At 49.9% G+C, this 12,486-nt stretch overlaps 1 protein-coding gene across 1 annotated transcript in view; it reads right to left on the bottom strand.

Annotated features, from left to right (window-relative positions):
* Positions 1 to 12,486, bottom strand: part of sphk2 (sphingosine kinase 2) — a 29,235-nt gene that overhangs the window by 11,669 nt on the left and 5,080 nt on the right. Inside the window, exons 2-5 of the mRNA XM_071395014.1 lie at positions 10,255 to 11,970; positions 3,268 to 3,417; positions 1,850 to 1,944; positions 1,648 to 1,763 (exon numbers count right to left, since the gene is read on the bottom strand). Of these exons, the coding sequence (XP_071251115.1) occupies positions 1,648 to 1,763; positions 1,850 to 1,944; positions 3,268 to 3,417; positions 10,255 to 10,714 (821 nt within the window). The 5' untranslated portion in view covers positions 10,715 to 11,970. The remainder of the gene's footprint in view (positions 1 to 1,647; positions 1,764 to 1,849; positions 1,945 to 3,267; positions 3,418 to 10,254; positions 11,971 to 12,486) is intronic.

Here is a 12,486-nt window from a genome sequence, read left to right as displayed (position 1 = left end):
TAACCAGCAGGTAGTCTAGTGGTTAGAGTGTTGGGCCAGTAACCAGCAGATAGTCTAGTGGTTAGTGTTGGGCCAGTAACCAGCAGGTACCCTAGTGGTTAGAGTGTTGGGCCAGTAACCAGCAGGTAGCCTAGTGGTTAGTGTTGGGCCAGTAACCAGCAGGTAGCCTAGTGGTTAGAGTGTTGGGCCAGTCCAGCAGGTAGCCTAGTGGTTAGAGTGTTGGGCCAGTAACCAGCAGGTAGTCTAGTGGTTAGAGTGTTGGGCCAGTAACCAGCAGGAAGCCTAGTGGTTAGTGTTGGGCCAGTAACCAGCAGGTAGCCTAGTGGTTAGAGTGTTGGGCCAGTAACCAGCAGGTAGCCTAGTGGTTAGTGTTGGGCCAGTAACCAGCAGGTAGCCTAGTGGTTAGTGTTGGGCCAGTAACCAGCAGGTAGTCTAGTGGTTAGTGTGTTGGGCCAGTAACCAGCAGGTTGTCTAGTGGTTAGTGTGTTGGGCCAGTAACCAGCAGGTAGTCTAGTGGTTAGAGTGTTGGGCCAGTAACCAGCAGGTAGCCTAGTGGTTAGTGTTGGGCCAGTAACCAGCAGGTAGCCTAGTGGTTAGAGTGTTGAGCCAGTAACCAGCAGGTAGACTAGTGGTTAGAGTGTTGGGCCTGTAACCAGCAGGTAGACTAGTGGTTAGAGTGTTGGGCCAGTAACCGAAAGGTTGTTGGATCGAATCCCTGAGCTGACAAGGTAAAGGTCTGTCGTTCTGCCCCTGAACAAGGCAGTTAACCCAATGTTCCCTGGTAGGCCGTCATTGTAAATAAGAATTTGTTCTTAACTGACTTGCCTAGTTAAATAAAGTTTAATTTAAAAAAGTCAGTTAAGAACAAATTCTTATTTACAATGACGGTCTACCCTGTACAAATCCTCCCCTAACCCGGACGACGCTGGGCTGTAGTGCGCCGCCCTATGGGACTTCTGATCATGGCCGGTTGTGATACAGCCTGGAATCGAACTACTCGGGAGCCACCAATATTGACTAGATAATTCCAGGCTGTGCAAGTTTTGTCCTTATATGATTTTCTCGTCCCATTCTCATGAAATAACCTTAGTAAGGCAAAAAAATAAGTCTTAATTTATTTAGACTTAATTTTCAACATATTGTTGCAGCCTAACATATAAGATTGCACCATTAGATTTTTAAAGTTCAAATACAGAAGTCTTGCACATCCCGATATACCTACCATCTTGGACTTCACATATTTGGCAATGTTAAACATCCCGATATTCGATAGAATCATATATCGGCCCAATGCTAATTAGACTGCACACCTTTTATTTCCAATGAAAACTACTGTGGGTGTGTGTGTGACTGTAAAGGTGCGTGATTATCTACATCAGCAATGAGAAATGTATCAAGTGGTTGAGGAATGAATTTGAGGCTGAGAGAAATTATTAATTCAATCCAGACACACCATGGGACCAGAACCCTGAACTGGAATAACCGATTCATTCATTTCAATGCTTCTACTAGTATCTCCAGCATTCTCACCATTGATCTAACAAGAAATTCTAAAATATTGCATGTTTAGGTTTGAATCAGTCTCATATCTCTGGTCAAGTCATTACATGTGTCACATAGCTGGTTGGATGTGTGTGTGTGACCCACCCTGCATGGTGGTTGATGGAGCCAGCCAGGGCATTTCCAGAGCCACAGGGCAAGATGCCTACAGGTGTCTTTATTGCTAGTTCCCAGTCTGGACGCTCCATCAAACCATTGATCACCTGGAGAGAGAAAAGCAGAGCAGAGTCAGACACACACACACACCCCCACACACATATACACCCCCCCCACACACACACCCTCACACCTCGTGCAGCAGGCCATCTCCAGAGACGATGATGATGCCGTCCCACTGTGGCAGGGAGATCTCTTTGATCAACTCTCTGGCATGGTTCTGTCGCTCTGAGAAGAAAAGGAGACGTGTTGTTAGGAGGTTGTACCTGTGTGTGTGTGATACCGGTTAACGGCTGAAGTTGCAGAGCTGATGTTACGGTGTGTGTTACCTGTCTGTATCAGGTTGTAGAGCTGATGTTACGGTGTGTGTTACCTGTCTGTATCAGGTTGTAGAGCTGATGTTACGGTGTGTGTTACCTGTCTGTATCAGGTTGTAGCTGATGTTACGGTGTGTGTTACCTGTCTGTATCAGGTTGTAGAGCTGATGTTACAGTGTGTGTTACCTGTCTGTATCAGGTTGCAGAGCTGATGTTACGGTGTGTGTTACCTGTCTGTATCAGGTTGTAGCTGATGTTATGGTGTGTGTTACCTGTCTGTATCAGGTTGCAGAGCTGATGTTACGGTGTGTGTTACCTGTCTGTATCAGGTTGTAGAGCTGATGTTACGGTGTGTGTTACCTGTCTGTATCAGGTTGTAGAGCTGATGTTACAGTGTGTGTTACCTGTCTGTATCAGGTTGTAGAGCTGATGTTACGGTGTGTGTTACCTGTCTGTATCAGGTTGTAGCTGACATTACGGTGTGTGTTACCTGTCTGTATCAGGTTGTAGAGCTGATGTTACAGTGTGTGTTACCTGTCTGTATCAGGTTGCAGAGCTGATGTTATGGTGTGTGTTACCTGTCTGTATCAGGTTGTAGCTGATGTTACGGTGTGTGTTACCTGTCTGTATCAGGTTGTAGAGCTGATGTTATGGTGTGTGTTACCTGTCTGTATCAGGTTGTAGAGCTGATGTTACGGTGTGTGTTACCTGTCTGTATCAGGTTGCAGAGCTGATGTTACGGTGTGTGTTACCTGTCTGTATCAGGTTGTAGAGCTGATGTTACGGTGTGTGTTACCTGTCTGTATCAGGTTGCAGAGCTGATGTTATGGTGTGTGTTACCTGTCTGTATCAGGTTGTAGAGCTGATGTTACGGTGTGTGTTACCTGTCTGTATCAGGTTGTAGAGCTGATGTTACGGTGTGTGTTACCTGTCTGTATCAGGTTGTAGAGCTGATGTTACGGTGTGTGTTACATGTCTGTATCAGGTTGTAGAGCTGACGTTACGGTGTGTGTTACCTGTCTATCAGGTTGTAGAGCTGATGTTACGGTGTGTGTTACATGTCTGTATCAGGTTGTAGAGCTGATGTTACAGTGTGTGTTACCTGTCTGTATCAGGTTGTAGAGCTGATGTTATGGTGTGTGTTACCTGTCTGTATCAGGTTGTAGAGCTGATGTTACGGTGTGTGTTACCTGTCTGTATCAGGTTGTAGAGCTGATGTTACGGTGTGTGTTACCTGTCTGTATCAGGTTGTAGCTGATGTTAGCCTCTCTGATCATTGGCAGGATGTGTGTCTGACACCACTGCATAGCCTGGCCTCTCCCACTGAAGGGGTTCACCAATAGCAGCAGCCTTCGGGGACGGGGCAGTAGACATTTGCCAATTTCTGAGGGAAAGCAGCCAATCATAAGAAACAAATTTATTGATTGTTCTATCAAAAATACAAGGCTTCATCTTCACAGTGTACAAGAGAACAACAAACGTACGTGATACCATAAAGCAGGGTTTCCCAAACACAGTCCTGGGACCCCCACACGTTTGAGCTGATTCAAATAACCAACTCAACATCTTCAGTGCTCAGTCTTCCACAAAACACCTAGTAATAACAAGCAGAGCCCTATCTACACAGCAGCACCTACTGTATAGGGTTGAAGTGGACCAAACACTAACTGCACACATCTCTGACTAAAGCCATTATAGAAGCAGAACCAGCAGCTAGGAGGTTCTCTAATTCACACTGCAGGGGAGAGTAACAGACTAGACAGAGTACAAGGAGTTAGAGAGATAAGGAGAGAGAGATAAGAGAAGAGACAGAATTACAGACAAACAGATAGAGTGGAGAAAGAGTTAGACAGAGAGAGAGTAGACAGAGTTACAGACATACAGAGTGGAGACAGTTACATACAGAGTGTGTGATGAATAGAGCAGGAGAGTGAGAGAGAGCAGGAGAGAGAGCAAGAGAGAGAGAGAGAGCACTAGAGAGAGAGCAGGAGAGAGGGGACAGAGTGGGAAAGGGGTAGTAACTGGGAAAGGAGAAAGAGGGAGGACATTGAAAGAGGAAGACAAAGAAATGCAGACAGCAGGGAGGGAGGAGGTACAAAACAAAAGAGGACTGAGGGCAGATAGATGGATGAGAGGAGACAGGAGTAGAAGAGGAGACGAGACTGAAAAAGGTGTAAAGACAGCAAGGATGAAAGACTATGGGGGGAGGATGTACAGACAGACACTGAGGGTGTAGACTAAGGCACAGAGACAGTGAGAAAAGAAGAGTGTTTGGGAGAGAGGAAGGAGACAAGACAGAGAGAGATAATGAGTGAGGGAGAGTCAAAACAAATGGAAGAAAATGGAATGTTGAAATAGATAATGGATGGGCTTTACGTAGGCCTTGGGGTTCTTCCAGGTCCTCAAAGTGCTAAAACGAGACAGCAATGTGAGAAAGGCTGACGATGGAAAAAGCAAAAAGGAGAGTGCAAGACAGAGGGACACAGAGAGAGAAAGAAGGAGAGCATATACTGTATATAGATAGAAAGAACCACACAGGCCGTGGGTAAACAGTGGTGTTGCTATTTGGGCAGAACGGGAGCTAGTGGGAAGGGAGGGATACTGTGTTGGTGAGGGGTGGGAGTTAGTGGGAAGGGAGGGATACTGTGTTGGTGAGGGGTGGGAGTTAGTGGGAAGGGAGGGATACTGTGTTGGTGAGGGGTGGGAGTTAGTGGGAAGGGAGGGATACTGTGTTGGTGAGGGGTGGGAGTTAGTGGGAAGGGAGGGATACTGTGTTGGTGAGGGGTGGGAGTTAGTGGGAAGGGAGGGATACTGTGTTGGTGAGGGGTGGGAGTTAGTGGGAAGGGAGGGATACTGTGTTGGTGAGGGGTGGGAGTTAGTGGGAAGGGAGGGATACTGTGTTGGTGAGGGGTGGGAGTTAGTGGGAAGGGAGGGATACTGTGTTGGTGAGGGGTGGGAGTTAGTGGGAAGGGAGGGATACTGTGTTGGTGAGGGGTGGGAGTTAGTGGGAAGGGAGGGAGGCCATGTTGGTGAGGGGTGGGAGTTAGTGGGAAGGGAGGGATACTGTGTTGGTGAGGGGTGGGAGTTAGTGGGAAGAGAGGGAGGCCATGTTGGTGAGGGGTGGGAGCTAGTGGGAAGGGAGGGATACTGTGTTGGTGAGGGGTGGGAGCTAGTGGGAAGGGAGGGAGGCCATGTTGGTGAGGGGTGGGAGTTAGTGGGAAGGGAGGGATACTGTGTTGGTGAGGGGTGGGAGTTAGTGGGAAGGGAGGGATACTGTGTTGGTGAGGGGTGGGAGCTAGTGGGAAGGGAGGGAGGCCATGTTGGTGAGGGGTGGGAGTTAGTGGGAAGGGAGGGATACTGTGTTGGTGGGAGTTAGTGGGAAGGGAGGGATACTGTGTTGGTGAGGGGTGGGAGTTAGTGGGAAGAGAGGGAGGCCATGTTGGTGAGGGGTGGGAGCTAGTGGGAAGGGAGGGATACTGTGTTGGTGAGGGGTGGGAGCTAGTGGGAAGGGAGGGAGGCCATGTTGGTGAGGGGTGGGAGTTAGTGGGAAGGGAGGGATACTGTGTTGGTGAGGGGTGGGAGTTAGTGGGAAGGGAGGGATACTGTGTTGGTGAGGGGTGGGAGCTAGTGGGAAGGGAGGGAGGCCATGTTGGTGAGGGGTGGGAGTTAGTGGGAAGGGAGGGATACTGTGTTGGTGAGGGGTGGGAGTTAGTGGGAAGAGAGGGAGGCCATGTTGGTGAGGGGTGGGAGTTAGTGGGAAGGGAGGGATACTGTGTTGGTGAGGGGTGGGAGTTAGTGGGAAGGGAGGGATACTGTGTTGGTGAGTGAGGGGTGGGAGTTAGTGGGAAGGGAGGGATACTGTGTTGGTGAGTGAGGGGTGGGAGTTAGTTGGAAGGGAGGGATACTGTGTTGGTGAGGGGTGGGAGTTAGTGAGAAGGGAGGGAGACCGTGTTGGTGAGGGGTGGGAGTTAGTTGGAAGGGAGGGATACTGTGTTGGTGAGTGAGGGGTGGGAGTTAGTGGGAAGGGAGGGATACTGTGTTGGTGAGGGGTGGGAGTTAGTGGGAAGGGAGGGATACTGTGTTGGTGAGGGGTGGGAGTTAGTGGGAAGGGAGGGATACTGTGTTGGTGAGGGGTGGGAGTTAGTGGGAAGGGAGGGATACTGTGTTGGTGAGGGGTGGGAGTTAGTGGGAAGGGAGGGATACTGTGTTGGTGAGGGGTGGGAGTTAGTGGGAAGGGAGGGATACTGTGTTGGTGAGGGGTGGGAGTTAGTGGGAAGGGAGGGATACTGTGTTGGTGAGGGGTGGGAGTTAGTGGGAAGGGAGGGATACTGTGTTGGTGAGGGGTGGGAGTTAGTGGGAAGGGAGGGATACTGTGTTGGTGAGGGGTGGGAGTTAGTGGGAAGGGAGGGATACTGTGTTGGTGAGGGGTGGGAGTTAGTGGGAAGGGAGGGATACTGTGTTGGTGAGGGGTGGGAGTTAGTGGGAAGGGAGGGATACTGTGTTGGTGAGGGGTGGGAGTTAGTGGGAAGGGAGGGATACTGTGTTGGTGAGGGGTGGGAGTTAGTTGGAAGGGAGGGAGGCCGTGTTGGTGAGGGGTGGGAGTTAGTGGGAAGGGAGGGAGGCAGTGTTGGTGAGGGGTGGGAGTTAGTGGGAAGGGAGGGATACTGTGTTGGTGAGGGGTGGGAGTTAGTGGGAAGGGAGGGATACTGTGTTGGTGAGGGGTGGGAGCTAGTGGGAAGGGAGGGAGGCCATGTTGGTGAGGGGTGGGAGTTAGTGGGAAGGGAGGGATACTGTGTTGGTGAGGGGTGGGAGTTAGTGGGAAGAGAGGGAGGCCATGTTGGTGAGGGGTGGGAGTTAGTGGGAAGGGAGGGATACTGTGTTGGTGAGGGGTGGGAGCTAGTGGGAAGAGAGGGAGGCCATGTTGGTGAGGGGTGGGAGTTAGTGGGAAGGGAGGGATACTGTGTTGGTGAGGGGTGGGAGTTAGTGGGAAGGGAGGGATACTATGTTGGTGAGGGGTGGGAGTTAGTGGGAAGGGAGGGATACTGTGTTGGTGAGTGAGGGGTGGGAGTTAGTTGGAAGGGAGGGATACTGTGTTGGTGAGGGGTGGGAGTTAGTGAGAAGGGAGGGAGGCCGTGTTGGTGAGGGGTGGGAGTTAGTTGGAAGGGAGGGATACTGTGTTGGTGAGTGAGGGGTGGGAGTTAGTGGGAAGGGAGGGATACTGTGTTGGTGAGGGGTGGGAGTTAGTTGGAAGGGAGGGATACTGTGTTGGTGAGGGGTGGGAGTTAGTGGGAAGGGAGGGAGGCCGTGTTGGTGAGGGGTGGGAGTTAGTTGGAAGGGAGGGATACCGTGTTGGTGAGGGGTGGGAGTTAGTTGGAAGGGAGGGATACTGTGTTGGTGAGGGGTGGGAGTTAGTGGGAAGGGAGGGATACTGTGTTGGTGAGGGGTGGGAGTTAGTGGGAAGGGAGGGATACTGTGTTGGTGAGGGGTGGGAGTTAGTGGGAAGGGAGGGATACTGTGTTGGTGAGGGGTGGGAGTTAGTTGGAAGGGAGGGAGGCCGTGTTGGTGAGGGGTGGGAGTTAGTGGGAAGGGAGGGAGGCAGTGTTGGTGAGGGGTGGGAGTTAGTGAGAAGGGAGGGATACTGTGTTGGTGAGTGAGGGGTGGGAGTTAGTGGGAAGGGAGGGATACTGTGTTGGTGAGTGAGGGGTGGGAGTTAGTGGGAAGGGAGGGATACTGTGTTGGTGAGGGGTGGGAGTTAGTTGGAAGGGAGGGATACTGTGTTGGTGAGGGGTGGGAGTTAGTGGGAAGGGAGGGAGGCCGTGTTGGTGAGGGGTGGGAGTTAGTTGGAAGGGAGGGATACCGTGTTGGTGAGGGGTGGGAGTTAGTTGGAAGGGAGGGATACCGTGTTGGTGAGGGGTGGGAGTTAGTGGGAAGGGAGGGATACTGTGTTGGTGAGGGGTGGGAGTTAGTGGGAAGGGAGGGATACTGTGTTGGTGAGGGGTGGGAGTTAGTTGGAAGGGAGGGAGGCCGTGTTGGTGAGGGGTGGGAGTTAGTTGGAAGGGAGGGATACTGTGTTGGTGAGGGGTGGGAGTTAGTGGGAAGAGAGGGAGGCCGTGTTGGTGAGGGGTGGGAGTTAGTTGGAAGGGAGGGATACTGTGTTGGTGAGGGGTGGGAGTTAGTTGGAAGGGAGGGAGGCTGTGTTGGTGAGGGGTGGGAGTTAGTGGGAAGAGAGGGAGGCCGTGTTGGTGAGGGGTGGGAGTTAGTGAGAAGGGAGGGATACTGTGTTGGTGAGGGGTGGGAGTTAGTTGGAAGGGAGGGAGGCTGTGTTGGTGAGGGGTGGGAGTTAGTGGGAAGAGAGGGAGGCCGTGTTGGTGAGGGGTGGGAGTTAGTTGGAAGGGAGGGATACTGTGTTGGTGAGGGGTGGGAGTTAGTGGGAAGGGAGGGAGGCAGTGTTGGTGAGGGGTGGGAGTTAGTGGGAAGGGAGGGATACTGTGTTGGTGAGTGAGGGGTGGGAGTTAGTGAGAAGGGAGGGATACTGTGTTGGTGAGGGGTGGGAGTTAGTTGGAAGGGAGGGATACTGTGTTGGTGAGGGGTGGGAGTTAGTTGGAAGGGAGGGATACTGTGTTGGTGAGTGAGGGGTGGGAGTTAGTGAGAAGGGAGGGATACTGTGTTGGTGAGGGGTGGGAGTTAGTTGGAAGGGAGGGATACTGTGTTGGTGAGGGGTGGGAGTTAGTGAGAAGGGAGGGAGGCCATGTTGGTGAGGGGTGGGAGTTAGTGGGAAGGGAGGGAGGCAGTGTTGGTGAGTGAGGGGTGGGAGTTAGTGGGAAGGAAGGGAGGCCGTGTTGGTGAGTGAGGGGAGTTAGTTGAAAGGGAGTGAGGCAGTGTTGGTGAGTGAGGGGAGTCAGTTGTTGGAAGGGAGGGAGGCAGTGTTGGTGAGTGAGGGGTGGGAGTTAGTGAGAAGAGAGGGAGGCCGTGTTGGTGAGGGGTGGGAGTTAGTGAGAAGGGAGGGATACTGTGTTGGTGAGGGGTGGGAGTTAGTGAGAAGAGAGGGAGGCCGTGTTGGTGAGGGGTGGGAGTTAGTGAGAAGAGAGGGAGGCCGTGTTGGTGAGGGGTGGGAGTTAGTGAGAAGGGAGGGATACTGTGTTGGTGAGGGGTGGGAGTTAGTGGGAAGGGAGGGAGGCCGTGTTGGTGAGGGGTGGGAGTTAGTTGGAAGGGAGGGAGGCCGTGTTGGTGAGGGGGGGAGTTAGTTGAAAGGGAGGGAGGCTGTCTTGGTGAGGGGTGGGAGTTAGTGGGAAGGGAGGGAGGCTGTCTTGGTGAGGGGTGGGAGTTAGTTGAAAGGGAGGGAGGCTGTCTTGGTGAGGGGTGGGAGTTAGTTGGAAGGGAGGGAGGCTGTCTTGGTGAGGGGGGGGAGTTAGTTGGAAGGGAGGGATGCTGTGTTGGTTAGACGCTGAATGATACAGACCGTGTGCGCAGGACAGATAAGATAAGAGCAGAGACAGAGAAAGTAGAGGAAATAAGTGTTAAAGGGATAACCTAGCCCACACACACACACACACAGCCAAGAAAGATTAAATAACATGTTTGTTCACATACATGAATGAACCCTTAAACAATACTTTAGACTTTTAATAGTAAGGGGTCCTGACTGAACATAGCATGCTGTATGTATGCAGTACAGTACAATAGCATTGGCCTATATCCATTCATTCCTTATCACATGGCCATTATACAGTAGCCTATATCTAGCATGGTCAGAAATGAACTGAACTGGCCTGTATCTGTTAGAACATGCATGGTATTCATACAGTAGCCTAGGCCTATATTCACTTGTATCCTCTGGCCTCCTACATCAAAAGGACCTCAGGTCACCCCGTATGACTCCAATTAATAATAATTAACGTAAACGCTCTCATTTATGGAAACAAACTTTATGGAGTGAATGGTGCTCATTAAGTTAATGAAGGCACAGTTAAAGTCTGTACACAGGATAGGAAGTAGTCGACGCCTAACGCCATAACAAGTGCTGATTTGGCTTCATTCTCTCTCACGGTGACACTGTGCCTGTCTTTATGATGGGCATTAGGGGACATCAGACTGATTCCAACAACTGGGATGTTACAATAACCTCTGAACCTACACATATTGTGCCTGGACTGTAACATAGCATAGCATACAAACAGACAAGATAACTGATTGTAGCTGTGTTAGTGGAACACACACTCACCCGTGTCAGCAGTGATGGCGACTCCCCTGAGCAGACATTGTATAGCAGTGGACCACCTCTCAGCCTCCACCCTGGCCTCAGCCAGGTACGCCCTCACCTGCCTCCTCCTGGACACACCCTTCCTCCGCCTCCCCGGGGGATACCAGTATAGAACCAGCAAGGGGGGAGCAGGGGCACGGGGACAGCTGCACCCTGCCAGCTCTGACAGGGGTAGTATTAGACGTGCCTCTTTACCAGGGCGGGGGGCCAGGCGCTGGACGTGGATGTGGGAGGGGGTGAGGGTCAAGGCGTAGCTGGAGGCAGGAGAGGGGTTGGGGGAGGGAGAAGGGGACGACAGACCCCCAGGACCTCCAGGACTGTTGGGGCTGTTGTTGCAGCTGCTGCCCGTTCCCCAGCCCCCGAACTGGCAGTGGAGGAGCGCCTCAGCTGGGGATGGGAGGGGGGGCTCTGGGGAACGCATCCTTAGTGTGGGGGGCTTGACGGGAGAGGACTTCCAACCCTCAGGTTTAGGGTAGGTACGGTCTGTTTCCTGACAGGTGGACGGTGTGTGATTGTTTCATGCAGTTGGCAGTTTGTTGGATGGAATAAGTCTGTTTAAATTCAGGTAGTGATACACATGTCAGTTCATTTGGCCACTGATGGCCACCTTAAAAAGGAGAATCAAATGGAAGCACCTCTCCTTAGGATCTGCTAGGAAGACGAAAATATAGCTATAGACCTGTCAGTCTGTCTTAAAAACTAAAAACACAAGTTATTTATCCCTGAAACCTCCTTAAAATCTTTCTTCCACTTCAGTGATTGAATTTCAAAGGCAACGCCACAAAAGCACCTCTGAGTTTGACGTGTGAAATCCATCTGCACTCAAAGGAGTATTGTACGATCCAAGAAAAATAACTCCCACTGGCCTTCAGATGGAGATTATTCTCTTTAGTGTGTCAATCCAACAGAGGAACATAAAAACAATGAAAAACACCAGCCTTCACAACGCAAATGCCGAAGACAAGGATTGATCTTAGATCTGTCAATTCCAGATTATGTCTGCCTTGTCCTTAAATGCTATCAGATTCTAGATTTGTCCATTTCGGAATGATCGACAGACAAGGCTTGTAAACAAAAACGATATACTTTTCCAGTTTAAAATTAAAACAGAATATATATACCCCTAAAGATGAAAAAATATATATAACTCAAAGATATGCTTAAAATACAGTTTAAAATATCTTAGTGATGATATTTATCAATAAAGTGCAGCTTAGAAAAGACGGCTACATGTCAAACAAGTTTAAATAACATAAAATCAAACAAATCTTGAAACTATGAATCAGACAAAAATGAACACACCTTGGTCTTGCAAGGAGGCTATAGCAATTTAATTAGCACTAGATTGCAGTGGAATATTGCGTGTTAAGTGCTGACGTCAAACGTCCCGGTCTTCCACAGAAATTAGAGATATGTGGAGGCAGTAGTGTCAAGGTAGAATTTAAATACTCTTCAAGAGACAAGCAGGCTTTACAGTAATGAGATAGCTACGCGATCAATGTCCAATTCTAAGTGTCATCCGAATGAAAAATGCCACGTAATCATAGTTGTTTTCCATCAAAGCGAGATGGAAAACCAAACAGAAAAAACTCAAATTTTACTAGATTGTGCCGGGGGGTGTGTCATTTCCTGAGTTCAAGGGTCCATGTTCATGTTCCTTCACATAGATATGTATACCTAGAGAGAAACACTGGTATTAGTAATCTATTAGCTTCCAATGTGTTCCAGCAGAAAATACTCAGGCAATGTATTCAAGTTTTGAAGAAGCATAAAGGAAGGGACTAGTATCAATTTTATTTTACCTTTATTTAACTAGGCAAGTCAGTTAAGAACAAATTCTTATTTTCAATGACGGCCTAGGAACAGTGGGTTAACTGCCTTGTTCAGGGGAAGAACGACAGATTTTTACCTTGTCAGCTTGGGGATTGGATCTTGCTCGGTTACAAGTCCAACACTCTAACCACTAGGCCACCTGCCGCCCTCCAATAAATATGTCCCTTTAAAACTAGTACTACTAGTTTGATGGTTGTAGCCATCAATTGTCCCATTATCAATCACCCATATTAGCAAACTTATTTCATTTCAAACTACACATTTCTCTAGTATAGGCTAGTACTTATCGTAATGAACAAAATCAGTCAAATGCCTGCGATAAGTGATTGGTGTCAATAATTTTTTATAATTAACCCTAAC

The sequence above is a fragment of the Salvelinus alpinus genome, chromosome 4, assembly GCF_045679555.1.
Source record: "Salvelinus alpinus chromosome 4, SLU_Salpinus.1, whole genome shotgun sequence".
In the NCBI taxonomy this organism is placed as follows: domain Eukaryota; kingdom Metazoa; phylum Chordata; class Actinopteri; order Salmoniformes; family Salmonidae; genus Salvelinus; species Salvelinus alpinus.
Note: the sequence above shows the minus strand (reverse complement) of the source record. Positions and strands in the feature narration are given on the sequence as shown.